The sequence below is a fragment of the Sitophilus oryzae genome, unplaced genomic scaffold (assembly GCF_002938485.1).
Source record: "Sitophilus oryzae breed Bouriz unplaced genomic scaffold, Soryzae_2.0 scaffold_1977_pilon_pilon, whole genome shotgun sequence".
NCBI lineage: Eukaryota > Metazoa > Arthropoda > Insecta > Coleoptera > Curculionidae > Sitophilus > Sitophilus oryzae.
The window spans coordinates 611951-637647 of NW_022146698.1; the positions used below are offsets into that span (position 1 = coordinate 611951).

The following is a 25697-nucleotide window of genomic DNA, read 5'->3' on the forward strand; positions in this document are numbered from 1 at the left end:
CCCGATTCCTTTCTGGGGCCGATTCGGTACTCTTATCGTCCCAGATAGGGTATCCAGTCCCGGGAGTTAGCATAAAAAAAGTGGTCCCGGGACTCAATGATGGTCCCGGGACCTCAACTTGGTCCCGAAACCGCTAAATTATTATACCTTGCAGTTGTTGAAGTAATGTATTGTAAAAGAAAACCATCAGAAAATCATTGAAGACCTGTCAAGTGATGATAATTATAGCGACGACGACGATGAAACTGTGGATGAAGAGATCATTTACGACCTAACTGACAGCTACAACATAAACGAATTAGTCAACAAAGTTCGAAAAATCGTAAAGTTATTTCGACGCTCTCCATTGAAAAACACTGTTTTACAGAAATACGTGCACGGAAAATACAACCGAAAATTAAGTCTTATTTTAGATTGTAAAACCCGTTGGAATAGCCTTGATGGAATGCTAGAAAGGTTTGTTTTTCTAGATTGCATACAAAAGACTATGATTGATCTCTCCATGTCAGTAAATTTCAGTGACTACGATTTTGACATTCTGAACGGAATTGCTAAGTGCCTACAACAAATAAGGCTAGCTGTGATGACACTAAGTAGGTATGAAGCAAATCACTACACTGCTGATGCTAGTCTTAAGTTTATATTCGAAGAACTTTCAAAAATCAATGCGCCTTTAAGCCAAAACTTACAGGAAGCATTGAAGCAACGAATAAACGAGCGAAGAACCCCTGCCTCCAGTGTGCTTAATTATCTCAGTAATCCACACACACACTAAAATATATAGAAAATTTAAGCAATCCTTTAGATTTTAATCAGTCTAAGCCAGATACTAAAGAAATCTTAAAGTTCATTGACAAATTGGTGCAAAGATTATCACAATCCAAAGTGCATGAGCAAGAAGCTGGTTCAGATGAAGACGAAGTTTCGCTGGCGGAGATAAGAAACAGAAATAGTAATCAGGTTGAGAAAGTTTCATTGGCAAAAAGGTTAGACGGATTTATTGAAAGTGCAATATCTGCTACTGCCTCAACAAGTACAAGAGCAATCATACAAAAGTCATTAGCTGCAAAACCAGATCGATTATCAAAAGTAATAAAACGAGAAATGGTCTTTTTTGAGGATGGCGGTTGTCGAGGACAATATTTGCAGCTATGTCACGAGCATTTACTGACCATTCCACCCACCAGAGTCCAATTGGAGAGAGCTTTTTCAGTTGCCGGTGGATTTTGTAGTAAGCTTCGGTCAAGATTAGATGATAAATCCTTAAATGCTCTCGTGGCACTTAAGTCTTACTTTGGTCAAAAGTGATGTGTCTCGTTATATACTTATATTTTTTTAGTTTATATAGTTTTTTATAGTTTTATATTTGCCATGTTCGCATGAGTTCATGTCAATTTGTTTCTGTTTTTTTTTGTTTTGATTTTTGTTGGTTAACCGTTCTCAGTTTTTTTTTTAATTAATTTAATTTCTTATATTTTCTCAAGACAGATCTAATCGATATTAGATAAGTATACTGTGTATTTTAGTTTCGGGACCAGTTTCGGGACTTTCGGGAGCATTTTTGGTAAACCTGTCTCTAATAGTTTCTGAAAAATAAAATTAATTTTTTTAAAAATGTCCGATTAAATGTATATCTCCGAAACTAAAGTTCCAAGAAAATTCGTAATATATCTTGAAATTCATTTACCCGCTAGTAGTTATAGAAAGCATTTTTGGTAAACTCTGTCTCTAATAGTTTCTGAAAAATAATAATAATTAATGGACTGATGGATCAGTGGATCTTTTCTAGACTAACGTTAATTCAAGTCACTCTAACATACCTCTACTTCTTTGATTAATAAATCTAACCCGACCGCTATAAAAATTATTTCCTAAATTATCCAATGACCATAATGGATGACCATAATGGACAGCCTTTGAAGAAATCTGATGGGTTAAAAATGCAATATATTATGCAATCAAGCTGCTAAAACAGGAAAATTATGCAGTCCTATGTTGCCTATGTTTAAATTTCCCGCTAGGTTATTCGTTCACATTCGAGTATTGTCAAAATCGAAAGTCGGGCATTTTCTATTGGCAGAGCTAGTGCGCGTGCGCAATCAGTGTAAGGGGGCCCGCCGGGACCCTCTCTGGTTTGTTGTGCCTCTGTGCTTTCCTTATAGTACTTTTGAAGGTAAGTTAGAGTTTAATAATATAATGTGGCGCAAAGATACTTCTAGCAAATATTACAATATACCTATTACATGCAAATGTTCAAATTAAGCGGTTTGAAAGAGCTCTTCAAGAGGCTCCATATACTAATCAAAATAGACAGCCTGCTTCATTTAATCAGGCATCTTTCTTTCAACCTTGTAATGATCAACATAGCACATCAGATGTTTCAGTTCTTGATTTACAGTCTGAAGATTCTCTGCCACATCTTAACATTAGCGAAACTGAAACAGATAACCCTCGAGATATGTTGTGTATCTCAAAGTGGGGAATCATCAGATGAATTACATGACACTACCACATCTAATGTGACTATTTCACCTAGCACAGTCACAATCTCAAATGATTGAAAATCGGCTCATTCAATTTTTTCAGAACACAGGCAAGAATTAGATATTTGAATACTTAGTTTTCTTTTTGTATTTTTTAGTTAGAAGCAGTTCGAGAAAAAAAAAAGAAATATCTATCAACATCCAATAAAAGATAGAGTGCGCTAAGGGTGTAGTTGCCGGACCGAAGCCAGACTCACGGGTGTATCAAGACATAAGAAATGACCATGTACCTGAGTTTTTATATTAATAAATATTTTAAGCTGACTTCCATTGAATTATTTCTAATTAAATTCCTAGGTCGTTGAAAAATGTACGTCCATAGTACGTACATTGTATGTCCATAGTACGTACATTGTACGTACTATGGATGATTTCGATCATTTTATATCCAGTTTTGGTCCGGAACAAAACATAAAATGTACGTACCTGGAATGTACGTACATGCGACGTACATAGTTCGTACTTTACCACATCCCAGGGACGTATCGGGGACGTACAAAGCGTTGGAAAATGTCAGTCTCTAGTACGTACATAGTACATATCTGTACGTACTTGTACGTACCAGGGACCTCCCAAGTAGCATTTGGACGTTATCTAACGTCGGGTATACGTCGCGTTCAATAAACCCGACGTCGGGTACCAACGTCGGTTCGACCGCCTGACGACCCTTATTTGCACCTAAATGGGGAATACAGATTCGGGTCGCCTCGACGTCGGTATCTGACCTAATAGGGAATGTAATTCTACCAATTACCAACGTCATATTACGTTGGATTTTAGTCATTTAAAATTCGTCGCTAAGCACTTACGTTTGGTTTCATATTCGCTACAAGGAATACATAAAAACCTAACTAAACTACCTAATTACAAATGGATTCATAATCACTCCTCGAATATAACTATAAGTGCCTATCTAATTTCATATTATAATAATTCTGAATCATTAATCCAGACATCAGTTTTGTCAACGGAAGTCACTTTTTGATATACCTGATTAAAATAATTCGGAAAACAACGAGCGCCTTCTTGCAAATTAGGTAGATTTATGGAAATAAAAATATCTATAAAAAAGTTACTCGCATAATATTTTTTAATTTTCTAGCTGGTTTAATCCATAAAACTGTACTGTGGTTCCCCCCCAAACTCAACCTTATCAATATTATTCTACTAGAAATCGAAATGTGAATATAAATTTTAAAAACAAAACGATTTTAAAATGGCTGACAATCGGATACGTGTTAAGAATGGCGGATTTCTGTGTCCGACTTAATATGAACTACCAATATACTAATTCCGACCGGGTCTCCAACATTAGTCGTCTCACACGACCGAAGTCATCAAACCGGACGACCGGCAATCGTATTATGACTATATAATTCCAACGTACGCCACGTAACCTGACTTTGCGTATCAGTGATTTTGTGGATTTGTGCAACTATATTTTAGTTTTTTTTTCTTCTTAAAAAAATGGGCAGCCACTTTTTAAGCCTAACCTCACATGTGGGAGGAGGATGGGGTCTGCTGGTTTCCTAAGCTAAAATGAAATTAAGATGCACCAGTGTAATGCAGCATCTCTTCCGGATAAAAATCATTTATGAGTGGAGGCAAGACATCACTACTACTATTATTTTGCAAAAGCCTCGACCTCTTTCTGCAAAATGTAGATGAATGTCTAAATGCCTTTTTAGTGTTTTTTTAGGCATAAGTTTGTTTAAAAATTAGTTATTTTGTACGTCGACAGATCGTTGGATTTACCTACTCGGATCCAACGACGTCGCTTTTAATAGGAAAGCGACGTCACAGGTCGTATCACCAGCACCCGACCTAAATTTGCACAAGTCTGACGTCGCTTCAGGTTAGATTTAGTTCGAAGTCAGATAGATGCTACTTGGGCTGACGTTCGTCCCAACATTACGTACCAGGTACGTACATATTACGTACCGTGGCTGTATGGGATACATACCCTTAAATTATAAAAACACTAATCACCCACGCACTGAGACTCCCACCTGTTCAAAAAACTGCTAGGATTAAAATGTTCTTCGTCGTTCGTTGTTTCTACTACTACGTCGCTTACTTAACGATGTACTTAAACAGCCGTCAAACGGTAGCCTACTAAAATGCCGTTAATAGATATTGTGACGTCGTTCATGTCGGCGGGATTTTTTTTAAAGCCTGGCCTTAAGCATTTTGCAAGAGCACCTGTGGGTCAGTGGCTGAGGCTATCGCTTCGTGAGCGAATGGTCCGTGGTTCAAATCTCACGCCGACCAAGACTTTTTTATATTTTTTTTGCTTATAGCGTGATCTTCTTGCATTGGTTTCACTCTTTTTGGTTGGATTGGTTTAGTTATTTGGCGGGTTGGTTAGCGTGGTTATTTGGAGGGTGTTAATTCATTGGTTAGTTGGTTATTTGGTGGGGGTTGGTTGATTTTTACTAATTTATATTTGTTTTTTATATTTTTTATTAGTGTCGAGGTTAGTTGCGTTGGTTAAGTTGGTTATTTGGTGGGGTGGATAGCGTTGGTTAGTCCATATAAAATTCCTATATTTCATAAAGCCGTCAAGTGCGTCACATCAACGACGTCATACCTATTAACTGCATTTTAGTAAGCTACCGTTTAACGGCAGTTTAAGTACAGCCATTACTTACTACGCATCAGCTTCACAATAAGTCACGTGAAGTGGCGTCATTTTTTACTAAATATATCATGGTAAATTCGAAAAAGTTTTGTGAACATGTCTAGAGACATGCAATTTTACTACAAGATTGTATTTCCTATTTTAAACTCACAAAACTCATTGTGAAAATAATATCGTTTTGTAATAACCATTTAATATTAATAAACTGTTTTGTAAAATAACATTTTTTTGTGAAACTATGCAAAAATATCTTATTTTTACAAGTTTCGTATTAAAAATACTCTAAACTCTAATATATCAATATTTTCTTGTAAAATTACTTAATTTTTTTTCAGTGTAGTTTCCGGTGAAATAGGAAGTGACCAAAACTAATTAAAATACAATCAATCCCGACTTATGTTGCATACTAACATATTTAACTTTTTCATCTGAAAAAATCAAAAATTCTATAGGGGTAGCCCCCTTTGAAAAACACCCAGTATAAATTTTCAGATTAAAATTTTAAGTTACCAAAATTTCGATGCTGGTTTATATTATGAACCAATTTGTATACACAAAAATCTAAAGGAAATATTTTTTTACAAAATAGTAATTATGCCATCATTAAAAAAGTACTCATTGTAGGTACGAGTGGCAGGTAAATATTATTTACGTGCAATAAATGGCAATGTCAATAAGGTTGTGCTTGACGATATCAATCACTTTTACCAAAAGAACCACTATTTCGGCTGCGTTGTCCCCGATCTTCTTCTTGCTACTTGTTGCCTCGAACAAAATCGTCTTTCCGTTAGTTTTAAAACGTTCTATCTATGTAGTCGGTGTCAGTCGGGCACATGCCTTATATCTGTGACAGAGGTACCATTTCAATAACAGAACATATTATTAGCAGAATGTTAATTAGAAATTGCCTTTTGGTAAGTCCTACTTATAGTTTACGATACTAAATTATTTAGATACAGCAATAATGCATAAAGAAATAAGCTTCAATTTGTCTTGACTGGGTGAACATTTTTACAAATATTTGTACAGTATGTCCCCGGATTGTCTTTACAAGAGGAAAAACTTTTTTATTATCGGCATTTTAAGATAAATGCATCCTTCATAAAAAAATTTGCTGGTTCTAAAATGGTTAATCTTGTTTATACTTTTCCAAATTTACATATCGTTTTAGAGAAAATTAGAAAAAATATGAAAATATTGTTGAATTTTTCAGTCCTAAAAATAAAAAGGCGTTTCTATGGTAATATAATTACGATTTCATTTTGTGATAGATGGTTATTATTAATTTTGATTAATGTTGTCATATTTTTTGCTGTTGTTAAAATATCACATTTTCCGATAACTACTATCACCCTTTCCTTAGCATTGAACTAAATAAATTTTGTGCTTCTGTAACATTTTAAAACAACAAAAAATATGACGTTAATTAAAATTCTATCCACAACAATCTATCCAAAAATGAAAACGAAATTATATTGCTATATATAGAAACGCGTTTTGATTTTTAGGATTTTGAGAAAAATTCAACAATATTTTCATGTTTTTTTCTAATTTTCTGTAAAACGGTATGAAAATTTTGAAAAGTAAACGGGATTAACCATTTTAGAACAAGCAATGAAGAATGCATTTTTCTCAAAATGTCAATAATAAAAAAGTTTTTCCTCTTGTAAAGACAATCCGGGGACATACTATATATATACCTAATACAGGGTTGTTCACCACATACGACACGGAGTATTGTAACACCCTATATAGTATTCCATTTTTAGATTCTACGATTGAAATAAAGGTAAATTTGATTAAGGTTTATCACACTTAAACCTTACCGTTTTTGAAATTTTTTCCTATTTTTGTAAAATTGCAGTAAAAAATTTAAGGTTTCATTTCTCCATGGGTATTAAAGGTTTTAATACTAAATATTTACTGAAAATTATTTATTGATCAGATACTATGTTGTAATAATAAAAATTATACTACATTATACAGAGTGTCTAGAAATTTATATTAAATAATTACTAGCTTTAAACGGCAATAACTTGTTTAATTTAAATAAAACATCCTGTATATTTTACGCGAATCAGATGCACAATTTAATTGTTTATCAAATTGTATTATAGCATTTTTTACCTATATCTTCACGTTTTCGTAGAAAATGCATTTTATTATATTTAGACCTCATTTATCACTATACCCATGGAATATTGACATTTTAGATTTTTTTAAAGCAACATATGTACATACAAAATGTACAGGTGGTAAAAATAATAATATTGCAAGCCCATTTGTTTACAAAAAGAAAACTATTTATATCTTTGTAAAAGAATATACCAATTATATTACTAATTATTAATATACCATCATTATTTCCGCCCAAAAATTAGTTAATTACATACTTAATTGTTTTAATTAATAAATTATTCTAAATAAATGTGGATTTGACTCAGAAATCAATACAATAATAAGTTATAAAAATGAACGTCTCTCTTGTTATAACTAAAGCATTCGTCAAAAAATGAAATAAAATTAATAAGGTGTTACTTTTTACCACACTGTCTAATACACATACAAATTTGTTACATCTTTAAAAATAATCTAAAATGTCAATATTCCATGGGTATAGTGATAAATAAGGTCTAAATTATTAGAAAATTCATTTTTTTCGAAAACTTGAAGAGATAGGTAAAAATGGTATAATACAATTTGATAGACCAATAAATTGTGCGTCTGATTCTCGTAAAATATACAGGGTGTTCCATTTAAATTAAAGAAGTTAAAGCCGTTTAAAGCTAATAATTATTTAATATAAATTTTTAGACACTCTGTATAAGGTAGAATTTTGTTTATTATTGCAACACAATATCTGATCAATAAATAAACTTCAGTAAATATTTAGTATTAAAAATTTCGATACCATTGGAGGAATGAAGTCTCAAAATGTTTACTGCAATTTCATAAAACTGAAAATATTTCAAAAACGGTAAGGTTTAAGCGTGATAAACCTTAATAAAATTTACCTTTATTTCAATCCTAGAATCTAAAAATAATATACAGGGTGTTCCATTTAAAAAATACAACGATAATATTTTTTACTTATTTGGGATACTGTGTATCTTGTAAAATTATTTTTAAATTGTAGCCCTAATAGTCCTTCAACGAACCCAAAACTTACAATTTGTAAAAATCTAACTGTTTAGCTACAATACTCCGTGTCGTATGTGGTGAACAACCCTGTATATTCCTATATACTTTTACATGCATATTGAAAAATTTAACATTTAATGTGTCTGCCAAATCATTAAAGTAGATATATCGCTGAATATATTTTACATAAAAATATATAAAATGTATATAATTTTTTTTATATATAGAATGTCCCGGGTTATCTTTACAAGAGGAAAAGCTTTTTTATTGTTAACTTTTTGAAAAACCTGTATTCTTCATAAAAGCTTTTTATAAATTTTTAATCCCGTTTATATTTTTCTAAATTTCCATATCGTCTAGTAGACAAATAAAACAAATAAAATATGTATAGTCGAAATTCCCAAATAGTTTCAAAAATCAAAACGCGTTTCTATAGTACCTAATATCATTTTTATGTTTTCATGCTTTGATAGACGTTATATAGATTGACAGATGTTATAAAACATATTGTTAATTTTGATTAACGTCATATTTTTTGCTGTTTTAATATGTTAAGAAGCACAAAATTTATTTGGTTCAGTACTACAGAAAATGTGATTATAAATTTTGTGGTTCCCCTTTATCATCTCAAAATATATAGAAAATATATATGATGTTAATCAAAATTGATACTACGTTTTTCCTCTCGGAGACATACTGTATATAAAAACTGATAATTTCTTGTGAAATATTAAAATATATTATACAGGGTGTTATACAGGGTGGTTCGAACTGTATTCCGGAAATTTCGGCAGCATATTCTGCAGATAAAAATAAGTAAAAAAGTCCGTATAAATGTATGTCCGAAAATGCTGAGTTTCGGAGTTTTTTGACATGAGAAATTTGATTTTGATGTCAATATGACTAATACTTGTTGGGGGCGCCACCTACGTGTGTTTCAACTGGTTTGAAGAGTAATAACTTTTCGTCCGTACCTGTATAAAACTACTAAGTAAAAAAATATACATTTACGACGTGTTTTACCTAAAACAGGTATCTTGGTAAAAATCGCTATCGAGTAATGGTTCTTGAGATATTTGGAATCTAAATAATCAATACTGTTTTCATTGGCATAAATTAAACATGTTGACTAAATAGTTTATTACACTGAAATCATAAATTTGAAATGTTTTTGTGCCAAAATTTCAACATAAACTGTTTTATGTTGTAGTTATAAAAAGCATTTTTGGTAAATTCTGTCTCTAATAGTTCTGAAAAATAAAATTATTTTTTTTAAAAATACCCGATTAAATGAATATCTCCGAAACTAAAGTTCCAAAAAAATTCGTAATATATCTAGAAATTCATTTACCCACTAGTAGTTATAAAAAGCATTTTTGATAAACTCTGTCTCTAATAGTTCTGAAAAATAAAATTACTTTTTTTAAAAAGGGTCCGATTAAATTTATATCTCCGAAACTAAAGTTCCAAAAAAGTTCGTAATATATCTAGAAATTCATTTACCCGCTAGTAGTTATAAAAAGCATTTTTGGTAAATTCTGTCTCTAATAGTCTCTGAAAAATAAAATAATTTTTTTTAAAAATGTCCGATTAAATGAATATCTCCGAAACTAAAGTTCCAAAAAAATTCGTAATATATCTAGAAATTCATTTACCCACTAGTAGTTATAAAAAGCATTTTTGGTAAACTCTGTCTCTAATAGTTTCTGAAAAATAAAATTAATTTTTTTAAAAATGTCCGATTAAATGAATATCTCCGAAACTAAAGTTCCAAAAAAATTCGTAATATATCTAGAAATTCATTACCCACTAGTAGTTATAAAAAGCATTTTTGGTAAACTCTGTCTCTAATAGTTTCTGAAAAATAAAATTAATTTTTTTAAAAATGTCCGATTAAATTAATATCTCCGAAACTAAAGTTCCCAAAAAATTCGTAATATATCTAGAAATTCATTTACCCACTAGTAGTTATAAAAAGCATTTTTGGTAAACTCTGTCTCTAATAGTTTCTGAAAAATAAAATTAATTTTTTTAAAAATGTCCGATTAAATTAATATCTCCGAAACTAAAGTTCCCAAAAAATTCGTAATATATCTAGAAATTCATTTACCCACTAGTAGTTATAAAAAGCATTTTTGGTAAACTCTGTCTCTAATAGTTTCTGAAAAATAAAATTAATTTTTTTAAAAATGTCCGATTAAATTAATATCTCCAAAACTAAAGTTCCCAAAAAATTCGTAATATATCTAGAAATTCATTTACCCACTAGTAGTTATAAAAAGCATTTTTGGTAAACTCTGTCTCAAATAGTTTCTGAAAAATAAAATTAATTTTTTTAAGGGTCCGATTAAATTTATTTCTCGAACTAAAGTTCCAAAAAGTTCATAATATATCCTAGAAATTCATTTACCCGCTAGTAGTTTAAAAGCATTTTTAGGTAGAGATTCTGTCTCTAATAGTCTCTGAAAATAAAATAATTTTTTTTTTAAAATGTCCCGATTAAATGAATATCTCGAAACTGAAGTTCCAAAAATTCGTAATATATCTAGAAATTCATTTACCCACTAGTAGTTATAAAAAAGCATTTTTGGTAAACTCTGTCTCTAATAGTTTCTGAAAAATAAAATTAATTTTTTAAAAATGTCCGATTAAATGAATATCTCGAAACTAAAGTTTCCAAAAAATTCGTAATATATCTAGAAATTCATTTACCCACTAGTTATAAAAAGCATTTTATGCAAACTCTGTCTCTAATAGTTCTGAAAAAATAAAATTGCACTTGCCCCAAAAGGTCGATTAAATTTATATCTCGAAACCTAAAGTTCCAAAAAAGTTCGTAATATATCTAGAAATTCATTTACCCACTAGTAGTTATAAAAAGCATTTTTTGATAAACTCTGTCTCTAATAGTTCTGAAAAAATAAAATTACTTTTTTAAAAAGGGTCGATTAAAATTTATATCGAAACTAAAGTTCCAAAAAAGGTTTCATGCTGTAACTCTAGAAATTCATTTACCCGCTAGTAGTTATAAAAGCATTTTGGTAAATTCTAAATATAATAGTCTCTGAAGAATAAAATATTTTTTTTTAAAAATGTCCGATTAAATGAATATCTCGAAACTAAAGTTCCAAATTCGTAATATATCTAGAAATTCATTTACCCACTAGTAGTTATAAAAGCATTTTGGTAAACTCTGTCTCTAATAGTTTTCTGAAAAATAAAATTAATTTTTAAAAATGTCCGATTAAATGAATATCTCGAAACTAAAGTTCCAAAAAAATTAAATATCCTAGAAATTCATTTTACCCACTAGTAGTTATAAAAAGCATTTTTGGTAAACTCTGTCTCTAATAGTTTCTGAAAAATACAATTATTTTTTTAAAAATGTCCGATTAAATGAATATCTCCGAAACTAAAGTTCCAAAAAATTCGTAATATATCTAAAAATTCATTTACCCACTAGTAGTTATAAAAAGCATTTTGGTAAACTCTGTCTCCTAATAGTTCTGAAAAATAAAGTGTTTTTTAAAATATCGATTAAATGAATATCTCGAAACTAAGTTCCAAAAAATTCGTAATATATCTAGAAATTCATTTACCCACTAGTAGTTTATAAAGCATTTTTGGTAAACTCTGTCTCCTAATAGTTCTGAAAAATAAAATTACTTTTTTAAAAAGGGTCCGATTAAATTTATATCTCGAAACTAAAGTTCCAAAAAAGTTCGTAATATATCTAAATTCATTTTACCCGCTAGTAGTTATAAAAAGCATTTTTGGTAAATTCTGTCTCTAATAGTCTCTGAAAAATAAAATAATTTTTTTTTAAAAATGTCCAAATTAAATGAATATCTCGAAACTAAAGTTCCAAAAAAAATTCGTAATAATAAAATTTGTTTACCCACTAGTAGTTATAAAAACATTTAATGGCTTTCTAATAGTTTCTGAAAAATAAAATTAATTTTTTTAAAATGTCCGATTAAATGAATATCTCCGAAACTAAAGTTCCAAAAAAATTCGTAATATATCTAGAAATTCATTTACCCACTAGTAGATATAAAAAGCATTTTTGGTAAACTCTGTCTCAAATAGTTTCTGAAAAATAAAATTAATTTTTTTAAAAAGGTCCGATTAAATTTATATCTCCGAAACTAAAGTTCCAAAAAAATTCGTAATATATCTAGAAATTCATTTACCCACTAGTAGTTATAAAAAGCATTTTTGGTAAACTCTGTCTCTAATAGTTTCTGAAAAATAAAATTATTTTTTTTAAAAATGTCCGATTAAATGAATATCTCCGAAACTAAAGTTCCAAAAAAATTCGTAATATATCTAGAAATTCATTTACCCACTAGTAGTTATAAAAAGCATTTTTGGTAAACTCTGTCTCTAATAGTTTCTGAAAAATTGCAGTAGTTGAAAAAAAGTTGCATTTTCTTCGAAAAAATTATGATTCTCTTCGAAGAAATTATGATTTATTTAAAAAATAAAAAGTTCCCAAATTTTTAATTTCACTCAAATAACCATCAAATAACTATCTACTCAACATGTTTAGTTTTTTGTCAATAATGATATGTATTGATTATTTTCATCCCAAATCTCTTGAGAACGGCTACTTGCAGCGACTTTTACCAAGAGACATTTTTTACGTAAAACATCACGGAAATGTATATTTTTTCACTCATTAGTTCTATACGGATACGGGTCCGGACGAAAAGTTATTACACTTTTAAACAGTTAAAACATGTAGATGGCGCCTTCTACAAGTAGGAGTCATATTGACATCAAGATCAAATTTCTCATGTCAAAAAACTTCCAAACGTCAATTTTCATCCAAATATTGATGTTACTTCAGAAATTATTTGAAAAAATCGAAATAAAAATGATAGTTCTACACCCTGTATCATCGAAACTAAGCTTTTTAAGACATACATTTATACGAACGTTTTTACTTATTTTTATCTGCAGAATATGCCGCCGAAATTTCCGGAATACAGTTCGGACCACCCTGTATAGTAATACGCATACTAAGATGATTGCTAGCATATATTTCATATTGGTGGTTGGTTGTTGGCAATCATATGGTATAATATAAATATTTCTAAATATGGCCATACCGTTATTAATATTAATATTCACATTTTAGGTATTTGTCTTCAGTCTTGTTTCATGCAGACCTCAGTCAAATCTCGCAGGATCAATAGCTTCGTCATCTGAAACAAATATCGAGTAAGATTAAATTTATAAATTTAGAAAAATAAATCAAGAATACATCTTTAAATGTATATATTGTACTTCATTCAATTATCTTGATATAAAAAGAATCTAGTTCCATATAATCTAATCGCTACCATTCCACGATTACACCAAAAAGCTTATTGTAACATCATGAACGCACGTTTCGCTAACCATGTTCCTCATTCTAAAATTTCGACTATTTTTTCATTTAAGGATTTTGGCTAATTTTGACCGTATCGAATTTGTCAAGGAATTTTTGTTATTTACTTAGCAAGATGTTTTGAAGTTTTGTAAAGTTTTGCTGTCTCTAGTTTTCTTTCAGTTATATTATCAGCGTTCTAAAAATTTTTCCACATTTCTAATGTTCAATATACAGGGGGTTTCCTAAGTAGTCTAAAAAAACTTAGAGTGTGATTCCACATATATTTTAAGACAAAAAGTTTATATGAACATGAGGTCTAAATTACTTCCTTTCTTCTGTGCAGGGTGTCCCATTTTGATTGAAATCATACGGCATCTCCGTTATCTCCGTTATCTAAAGATAGGAAGATGCGGTTTGTACAAACCTGTCCAACTTTTTGTCAAACGGAAGATGCTGTAATCAAAATTCTCATAGCCCTTTTCGTTTCTGAGCTAAGGGTCTTTTCGAAAATTTTGCAATTTGGGACATCCCCCGTATCTCCGTTATTATGGACGATATCGAGAAGGTGAAAACTGATTCTTGTAGAACTTTTTACGTAGAATACAGTGGCGTAATACTACTAAATGCTACGTGGCGCTACTAAAAATACTTTTGAAAATATGAACTAAAGTTATGTTTTTTCAAATGGAACACCCTGTATATTTAGAAATCATATTATGATCCGTCTTGCTATGAGCTTTTCAAAAATATTTATCACTCTATATAATTACTGCAATATTTAAAATATACAATTTTCTTATTAGTAGGCCGTGACAAATCAAAATGGTATTGGTAAAATCAAAATGGTATTTACTAAAATAGAAAATAGCCACACACATATTAAAATTTTATCTGAGATTGATATATTTTACCTTTGAACTGTTACCACTGAATCACTGAATATATTTTTCTTTCTTTTTATTACGGAATTTATTATAACGGGATGGGGTTTGCAAATATCTAAAAGTTTGCATTATTAAAGCATTTTCCAGGTGTTCGATAATGTTGTAGTTGCCACGATTATTTGATATTTCAAAAATTCCCAAAAACAGAAATCGAGAACGGACAAATCCGGTAATCAGGGAGGCCCTCATATGGGTCCATTGCATTGGTTCCAATTCATTGATTTAAGAAATAATAATTTAATATTTTCAAAGTTGTGAGGGGGTGGTCCATTTTGTTAAAAGTATATTTGACGTAAATTAGCTAAAGGAATATCTAAAACTTCCGATAAGATAGCTTCCAAGATTTACAATAGCGGTTGAGAATTAAGTTTCTCTAATATGTAAACAATTTATTAGTGGCTCCCAAAATAAAACAAGGGACAGATAACTTTTAATAATTCTTTAGTTTCTTTTGTTATCAAGCATGGCCTACTAGTAAAAAATATAATTTTTTTATAATTTATAAATATACAGGGTGTTACATTTAAGAAAACCTAACTTTAGTTCATATCTTTAAAAATATTATCTTTATAGAATAACAGACTACGCCACTGTATTCTACGTAAAAAGTTCTACGTTAAACAGTTTTTACCTTCTCGATACCTTTAACAATAACAGAGATACAGGGGGTGTCCCAAATTGCAAAATTTTCAAAAAAGACCCTGTAGCTCAGAAACCAAGAGAGCTATGAAAATTTTGTTTACGGCATCTTCGGTTTGACAAAAAAGTGGGACAGGTTTGTGCAAACATTACACCCTTCTATCTTCACTAATAACGGAGATACCGTATGATTTCAACCAAAATGGGACACCCTGTACAGGGTGTCAAAAAATGTTTAAAAATCGAATTTCTTGCCTTAAATGGAATAACACTGATTTTTTTTGTCAATACGTTTTTAACAAAATCGATTCCTACAATTTTTCTTGTATGTACAGGGTGTCCCATTTTGGTTGAAATCATACGGTATCTCCGTTATTAGCAAAGATAGAAGGATGCAATTCGCACAAACCTGATCCACTTTTTTGTCAAACGGAAGATGCTGTAAACAAAATTTTCATAGCCTTCTTCGTTTCTGAGCTACAGGGTCTTTTCGAAAATTTTGCAAATTGGGACAGCCCCCGTATCTCTGTTATTGTGAAAGGAATCAAGGTGAAAACTGAATCTTGTAGAACTGTTTTCGTAGAATACAGCGACGTAGCCTGTTTTTCTACCATTTTTTTTTAAAAATATGAATTAATTTAAATATATAAATTAATAAGTTATGTTTTCTTAAATGGAACGCCCCATATATTTATAAATTATATGATCTGGCTTGTCATAAGTTTCTCAAAAATATATATCACTCTATGTTTATTTTCACTATTTACTGCATTATTTAAAAAAATATATTAAAAAGGTCATAATAAAAGAAACTAAAGAATTATTAAAAGTATACTGATATGTGCCTCTTGTTTTATTTTGCAGGCCACTAATAAATTCTTTTTACATTAGGGAAACTTAACTCTTTACCGCTATTTGTAATCTTGGGAAGCTATCTTACCGGAACTTTTAGATGTTCCTACAGCTAATATACGTGAAGTGGGATAGGTTTGTGCAAACCGCACTCTTTTCATCACTAATAACAGAGATACCGTATGATTTCAACTAAAATGGGACACCCTGTTCATCAAACGATTTTGGACAAAAACAAGTAAATCAACTATATTGCTTAACCTTTTTTTCCCCAAAAAACCGTTCGATGTACAAAAAAAACTCCAGAGATCAATCTTTTTTAAAAAGCATTGACAATATAGAAAATATATTTTTTAGAAAAAAAAAACAGGGGCGTGCAATTTAAACAATCCAAGAGCGTGTGCGTACGGACGCCACTGGTTCAAATAGAAAAACAACAGTTAATGTGTGGAAAAACTATCCTCATATCTGAGCATCACATACCAAAGTTGAAGAAAATATTTAAAATAGTTTCCGACATATTGCAAGAAATTCGATTTTTTTTAAATTGTAATACCTTGTAGGTTACAGTTGGAGGTTGGAACCTTTGGTGTTACACAACAAAATAAAACACTAAATCACCACAATACACCAAAAACACTTTTACTTTTACGCTGGACGCGCGATTCCGCTTGACATAGAAGCCTGATTAAGACTCAGTCTTAATCATAGTCTTAATCATCTGCTGATGATGCTAACATGGTTAGTGAAACATAAAAATGAAAAAAGTGAAAAAAAAAATAGTGATATAGTATACTTTAATTAAATACACTTTTTTAAATACAAGGTCTTAAGTAAGTGCAAATATTTTCAGGACTGGTAAAAAGATCTCGATAAAAGTAACACATTTTCTCTTTGTCGTTTTTCAAATAAGTCCAAAATAACCGAGATATTTTACTTTGAAAATTTAAAAAAAATAGATTTTTTTTCAAACCACCGGATCTTTTCTGGATTTTCTTTTTTTTGGAAATTTACTCTACTACCTATGTTGTTGCTATATTCTGAAGATATTATGTTTTTTAACTAAAAATTAAAAAAAAACTTTTCAAAAAATTCCAATTCCATTTTTTAAAAATATTTGCACTTATTTAAGACCCACTTTGTATATTAAAATTTTTCATAGGAGTTGCGTTTTTACTTCAAATAAGGAAATTGATTTTTGACTGTTGTATTATTATTGTCCTATCGGTAATAACACTTTTATGCTGTTTATTTGAAAAACTATAAAATATTTATTTATTGGTACATACTTATTTTTCTTCATGTTCTTCATTTCTTTTGATTGATGCTTATTATTATTCTTCTTCTTCTTCATTTTAATAGTGTGGTGGTTATGAAGTGGTTATTGTAGGATTTCCGTCAGATTTTGTTTTTCTTTGTATACAACATTCACCCCTCATTTCACCCCCTTAGGGGATGAATTTTCAAAAGGTCGCTTCTAAGTACTCACTTTTGTCACTTAAGGAACATCTGTATAAAATTTCATACTCCTATACCTAATTTAAAGAAAATTCATCCCCAGTTTAACCCCCATAGGAGATAAATTTTCGAAAATCGCTTCTAACTGTTCATTTACGCTACATAAGGGACCTCTGTGCAAAATTTGATACTGCTAGGACAGGTTTTAATTTTTGTGTATACAACATTTCACCCCTTATAGGGCGAATTTCCAAAAATCGTCCCTTAGTGCTCAATTCCGTCACCCAAGCAGCATCCGTGCAAAATTTCATACTCTTAGTTCGTCTCTAATTTCATCCCTTTAGAGATCGAATTTCCAAAAATCCCTTCTTAGCGATCACTAAAGAAACGTATGTGCCAAATTTCGTACTTCTATGTCAATCGAATTTTATATATTTTTTGTTTTATAGATATTGAAATATCGACTTTTGGATTTTTGAAAAAATATACACTAGAATTATGTATTTATTTTTCTAAAAAATAATATAACATTATCTATAAATAAAAAATATATTACAATATTGAATGTCTTGAAAATAAGAATATATCTACTTACTAGAATTAATATATCCTTACCTTGAGTATCTATACTTATTTATATATTATATGTATATGAGATCTATACTTATTACTACCATACGATCGAAAAAAAACGGCGTCCAATCGGCTCGGGAATGACAATCGGTGACAATTTTGGCGAGATCAAAATTGTATAAAACAAAAATTTGTTTTACTAGATGACACCACCAAACGAAAAATCATACTTATTCGTTTGTTTTAAACGTAATATCTAAGTTATTTTTTATTTGTAAATAATTAACTAACCTCCTGTTCATGGTAAAACTGTTGTAATTGGTGCCATAATTTTCATAACCAATAAAAAAATTAATACTTTTGTAATATATTTTAAAACATTATTTGGTGCTTGTAGTAGTTGTCATAGTTGTGTATAATCGTGTAATTAGACTTTTTCTATAGGTAAGTTAGCCTATTCAGCTAGGTGATGGTATAGATATAATAACTCTCTTCATGTGTATATTTGTATATACTATCTTGTATATTTGTTCTAATAATTATTTTAATTTTAGGAAAGAATCCCGAGATGTTGAAGAAATAAACCCTCCACTACCCGAGAATTTAATGGCAAACCCATTATACATAGAAAATCAAAAGAAAATAGATACCAGCACAAAAGATATATTGGCTAAAATTGCAGAGGTCAACAAGAGTCAAGGACTTTCAAGAAAAAAGTCTAAACCAGGCTACATTCAATTTCCATTCGGCTTCTATTCATCTCAAGAGAAATCCCATCAAATCGGTGATAGCAAAGAATCAAAGGATTTATACAGTAATCCGATACTCGAATATTTGAGAGAAAGAGATTTAAATACAAAGGACGATGGGAAATCTACCTTCAAAAACCAAATGGTATATCAACCAGGAAATGAAGAAAGTTATATAGCAAAAATCACAGATCTGAATTCTCAAATCGAACCAGAAGATATTATTCGTGGTCAATATATCAAAAGAAAAATAACTCATTACCAAACTGTTGTACTTCCTAGTCCGTATATTAACACGAATTCTGAATATCCTATTTCACCGACAGCGACATTGCCCATCAACGGATTGAAAAATGTCGAGCCTATACCTTACAGTAATTCTCAATATTTTCTACCTCCAAGCAATTATCCTTATCCTGGTTATCAATATCAGTTACCATTTTCATATAACGCACCTCCTTCAGATGTTGTGCAACAACAAGAAATTGCTTATAGAAACAATATTTTGAATCAAAATGCTGCTGATGAAAAAAAGAAAACTAGTAATTCTGAATCTGTTTCAAACTCAAAGTTTCCGATAGTGTACCCCCAAATGACTATGAAAAACACAGATATATTAAAGCAAACAACAGCACAGTCTAGGCAAAATTGGAATTGGCCAGGAGCTAATTTATTTCCGATCTATATAAGAGATCCTTTTCTGCAAATGTATTATGCCGTGACGAATATGGTTGAATATGGACCAACAGCTGGCAACGAGGGTCCTTGCAAATTAACCCCGAGACCAACACGTTTAAAAGCGGATACTGAATCTAGCACAGATTTTGGAGAGGATAATCATTACCACCGCCAACAGATAGAAGTGGAAATTAATAAGAAAAATGGTACAAATGAAGTTAGAATGATAAATACGGATCCATCTAGTTTATTGCCCGAGATGGATTACTTGGATGTAGAAAGTTTAGATATCGGTAACGATGACTTAATTAAACTCACTCTTAATTTACCAACACCAACGCCAACGCCAGTTCCAGTTGAAAGTAGAGAAATTAATGGTAAATCAAATATTTACAGATCATCTTGGGAAAAACTAGCTCAGATTAATAATAATAAATCCTCACTATTTCCAGCAGGCAAATTAGATTTTTCGTCCATTATACGAAGACCAGATTCGAACATAGCTACTACCATTCCACCCCCGCAAATAACCAATCAATACTTACAAATACACCAACTAGAAGATGAGCCAGAATCTGAAAAAACGGATATAGGAATTTCTAATCAAGGCAGTAAGAAGTTAATCAGTAAGGATAATACTGGAAATGGTATTTTTATTCATAAACTCCGAGTGCGCCACGGTGGTGTTGCCATAGCTGGTCCAGGTGGTATTGCTACTGCGGGAAGTGGTGGCACAGCTATCGTCGGTCCTGACGGGATTGCTTATACTCATCCTGATGGGTTAGCGATAGCTGGATCTGGAACTAAGGTTGTGGCTGTGGATCCGAAAATAGACTTGAATGAAGTCATTAAAAATGTCGTTACTAATGGGTCGAAACCCGTACCAAATACACGGCTGGGCAAAGTAGTAGCTATCGGACCAGTTATATACTACAACAAGGGTATCTAGTATTCCATGGACGTTATATAAAAAATCACCATTCAAATTATATGAGCGACATTGTAATAAAATAATAAATTATTTCTATAAAGTAGTAGGGTAAAATACATTTGAATGTTATGTAATCGAATAAAAATGGTATCACAGTAAACTTAGCATCACATCAAATTTGTTTAGTTTTCAAAACATAATTATAGAAAATAGGTCTTTATGAATTGTACAGGGTGTTTCAAAACAAATGCGAAAAACTTCAGGGGGCGATTCCTTGTTCAAAATAAGGGGTAGTTTGCTTCATAAACGTTGGGTCAAAAGTCAACCATTAGGGAGATGTACAAAGATGGCGGAAAAATAAGGTTTTTATTTTTTATCTTGAAAACGAAAAGAGATAGACTAATGAAATTTTATAGAAGTATTGCTGTTATGAAAACACACTTTCTGGTAATTTTTTCACTTTTTTAAAATGAGTGGAAGGGTTTGAAATAAACTACCCCTATCAATCTTGTTATCGAAATTTAAAGAAAAATCTTATCAAACACATGCAAAAAATAAATTTGGATAGCTTGGTTTGTTTAGAAACTTTTTTATCTCTTGTGTTTTTTTGATAAAACTCACCGATTTGAAATTAAAAAATAAAATGTAAAGCATTACATGTCAGGACAAAAGACATTTTTAGATAAAGAATCTAGTGGGCTGCTCTAATTTTGTTAGGGAAAAAATCTAGTCACCCCGATGTCACTTTTAGGACGTTTCTAATATTATTTTATTGACATTACTCTACTGCAATACGTTATTATCTAGATTCTTATTATTAGCGTTATTATCACTAGATTCTTTATCTAAAAATGTTTTTACCCTGACATGTAATGCTTTACATTTTATTTTCAATTTCAAATCGGCGAGATTCATCAAAAGGAAACACAAGAGATAAAAAAGCTAAACAAACAAAGCTATCAAATTATTTTTGCATGTGTTTGACTCATTTTTTAAATTTCGTTAACAAGAATGATAAGGTAGTTTATTTCAACCCCTTCCACTCATTTACAAAAAAGTCGAGAAAATTACTCACAGAAAGTATGTTTCTCACAACAGTAATGCTTCCATAAAATTTTCATTAATCTATTTTTCGTTTCAAGATAAAAAATAAAAACATTATTTTTCCGCCATCTTGGTACCGCGATATCTCCCTAATGGTTGACTTTTGACCCAACGTTTATAAAGCAAACTACCCTTTATTTTGAACAAGGAATCACCCCTGAAGTTTTTCGCATTTGTTTTGAAACACCCTGTATATATATTTTGTAGTATATTTTTTAAAAATTTCAAATAATCCAAGAGCAGATGTCATTGTCAATGCTAACAAGGGCGGATACAGGAATTTATTTTAGGGGGGGCAAAATAAAAAGTAATGTAGAATATGTTTTTTAGGGCGCCATTTTTAGCCCGAAAGCCTAAGATTTAACCTAATTTACAGATTTTAGGGTGGCCCGGGCCCCACGGCCCCCCTTTGTATCCGCCACTGAATGCTAAGAAATTTAACGATAGTTATAACACATCTTGAATTGATAAATTATTTCTTAGCCTACTGTGGAACCGTTTATATTTGAGCAATATGGTAAAAAAGATACGTGATCGTAGTACCATAGGTAACTCAAAATTTAGAAATAGAATATAGTTTAAGACAAATAGAAAATAACTAATTATTATTAATATACTTACTTTTTTATATACATTTAGATATGTTCTTGCCAAAGCGAATTAAAAGAATTGTTTCTTTTATTTTTATAATGTATCTAGACATAGATTGTAAATATTGACGTAGGTTATAATATTCTCTCTAAACTCTAGGATATCTCTGAAATATCTCTTATCTCTAAACTATGATATTCTGTTGTTATACAGGGCGTCCTAAGATTCCGTGGACGTGGACATAGAATGCGAATTTATGGAATCAAAATAAGTTCATTGGACACAATTCACCTCTATACAAAAGTGCTTCGTTCGTCCGTTAGAGGGCATCAATAAAAAATAAACCCGAATTTTAATTAATTTAAAATTTATGAAGAGATTATTGTCAAGTATCATTTGTAATACTAACATAAAGTTCCATTTTTTTGCCAACTGGATTATTAGTGCATTATACAGGGTTGTTCACCACATACGACACGGAGTATTGTAGCTAAACGATGAGATTTTTACAAATTGTAATTTTTGGGTTCGATGAAGGACAATTAGAGGTACAATTTAAAAATAATTTTACAAGATACAGAGTGTCCCAAATAAGTAAAAAATATCAAAGTTGTATTTTTTTAAACGGAACACCCTGTATATTATTACATTTTGTTTCTACGATTAAAATAAAGGTAAATTTGATTACGATTTATTATACTTAAAACCTTACGTTTTTGAAATATTTTCAATTTTAGAAATTGCAGTAAAAATTTTAAAGCTTCATTTCTCCAAGGGTATCAATGTTTTTAATACTAAATATTTAATGAAGTTTATTTATTGATCAGTTATTGTGTTGCAATAATAAAAATAATACTACCTTATACAGAGTGTCTAAAAATTTATTTAAAATAATTATTAGCTTCAAACGGCAATACCTTGTTTAATTTAAATGGAACACCCTGTATATTTTACGAGAATCAGATGCACAATTTAATTGTCTATCAAATTATATTATACCATTTTTTACCTATCTCTTTAAGTTTCCGTAGAAAATGCATTTTCTTGTAATTTAGAACTTATTTATCAATATACCCATGGACTATTGACATTTTAGATTATTTTTAAAGATGTACCAAATTTTTAAAGAGTACAAATATTAATATTGTCGATATAATTCGTTTATTTCATTAAAAAATAAAAAAAAACTGTTTAAATATTTGTTAAAGAGGATCAGTTAATATGATTCCAGTATTCAAACAACATTAACTGACTGTTTGCTTTGATTAATAATAATTGCTCCAAATACTAAAAAACTGAATTTTGTATGGGCATTAGACAGTGTGATAAAAAGTAACACCTTAAAAATGATATTTCATTTTTTAATAAATGCTTATTTATAACTACAGAGACTTTAATTTGATAACTTATTATTATATTGATTTCTGACTCAAATCCACATTTATTTATAATAATTTAATAACGAACACAATTAAGTATGTAATTAATTAGTATATGGGCGCAAATAATGGTGTTATATTTAATTAATGGTATACTCTTTTATAAAGATTTAAATAGTTTTCTTTTTGCATACAAATGGGCTAGTAATATTATCGTTTTGCTAAAAACGATAATATTACTAGTCTGTACATTTTGTACATTTGTTGCTTTAAAAACAATCTAAAATGTCAATATTCCATTGATATATTGATAAATGAGGTCTAAATTATAAGAAAATGCATTTTATACGAAAACTTGAAGGGATAGGTAAAAAATGGTATAATACAATTTGATAGACAATTTAATTGTGCATCTGATTCTCCTAAAATATACAGGGCATTCATTTAAATTAAAGAAGTTATTACCGTTTGAAGCTAATAATTATTTAAAATAAATTTTTAGACACTCTGTATAAGGTAGTATTATTTTTATTATTGCAACACAATAACTGATCAATAAATAAACTTCATTAAATATTTAGTATTAAAAACATTGATACCCTTGGAGAAATGAAGCTTTAAAATTTTTACTGCAATTTCACAAAATGGAAAATATTTCAAAAACGGTAAGGTTTAAGTATAATAAACCTTAATCAAATTTACCTTTATTTTAATCGTAGAAACTAAAAATGTAATAATATACAGGGTGTTCCATTTAAAAAAATACAACTTGAATATTTTTTATTTATTTGGGACACTCTGCATCTTGTAAAAAAATATTTTTAAATTGTAGCTCTAATAGTCCTTCAACGAACCCCAAACTTACAATTTGTAAAAATCTCATCGTTTAGCTACAATACTCCGTATCGTATGTGGTGAACAACCCTGTAGATTTTATCTGCTTATACAGGGTGTTTCAGAAAACATGTGCTATCTCTCGTGGGGAAATTCCTCACGTAAAAATAAGATTTATTTTTTATATCAACATAGGTCTGATTCTGCTTTGTTTCGTAGTTACAGGGTGTTAAAGTCTTAATATTTTTTTCTATTTATTCTAATTTTCTTCCAAGTACTTTTAGTGATTCGAATGAAATTTTGAGGATAAAAGTTACTATAAATGCGACATATTTTAAAGCTAAAATAGTGTCGACATCACTGGAATATTGTTCTAAAAAAAACATGCACGGCACTGACTTTATTCTCTTTTTAACGAAATAGTGTAAGCAGTTTAATGCGGATTAAAAGTTTTTTCTTGATATTTTGTCGATTTCGGCCTCCTTGATAAGAAAAACGCAGTTTTATTAATATATGTAAAAAAATCCTATAAACATGGGTATGGAAATGCTTATTTTTGGATAAAAACAGAACAGGAGTTACAGGATGTTGAAACTTTCTAAAATTAGGTTTAAGTACTTTTAGCGTAGAATGAAATTTTGAGATTAAAATTTACCTACTACATATTCACCAAGTACGTGCATTTGGGTTATCACTCGAATATTTTCTTAAAAAATATATGTACGCCACTGACTTTTTTTCTTTTGTTAGCGATATAGCGTAAGCAGTTAGCAGATTAAAAGTTGTATCTTCATATTTTGTAGATTTCGGCCTCCTTGATGAGATAAACGCAATTTTATTAATTTACCTTGATCCAAGTAGCAACCTTTAAAAATATTTAGTATCATTAACTTGCGAACGTTTTAAATAATAAGTACTCATTTATTCCTCATCAAAAAATAAGAAAAAAAGTTTCTATAAATATGGGCATGGAAATGCATAGTTTTACAGGATGTTAAAACTTTTTAAAATTAGGTTTTTTGTAATTATCTTAAATACCATTATTTTTTTATTTGAAATTGCTGTAAGTTGGATTTAGAAGGAATAATAACTAATAATAAGAATACAAAAGCCAAAGCAATAAGACTCTAAATCTCGGTCTCAATTTAAATTTTATCATATTAAATGTTGAGACCGAGACTTAGAGTCTTATTGCTTTGGCTTTTGTATTTCAAATCAGGTCTCTTTGGGTTCAATGGACGCCTTTTTTAAATAATAAGAATA

At 30.1% G+C, this 25697-nt stretch overlaps 2 protein-coding genes across 3 annotated transcripts in view; both read left to right on the forward strand.

Annotated features, from left to right (window-relative positions):
* The first annotated feature begins 5913 nt into the window (after positions 1 to 5913).
* The window catches only part of LOC115883735 (uncharacterized protein DDB_G0283697-like), a 33930-nt gene continuing 14146 nt past the window's right edge, over positions 5914 to 25697 (forward strand). For both annotated transcript variants that reach the window (XM_030902144.1, XM_030902145.1), the window contains exons 1-2: positions 5914 to 6098; positions 13469 to 13551. In XM_030902144.1, coding sequence (XP_030758004.1) covers positions 6018 to 6098; positions 13469 to 13551 — 164 coding nt within the window. In that variant the 5' untranslated portion in view covers positions 5914 to 6017. The remainder of the gene's footprint in view (positions 6099 to 13468; positions 13552 to 25697) is intronic.
* Positions 18598 to 20726, forward strand: LOC115883734. The gene has a single exon (XM_030902143.1). The coding sequence runs from the start codon at positions 18664 to 18666 to the stop codon at positions 20542 to 20544; it is 1881 nt and encodes a 626-aa protein (XP_030758003.1). The 5' UTR covers positions 18598 to 18663; the 3' UTR covers positions 20545 to 20726.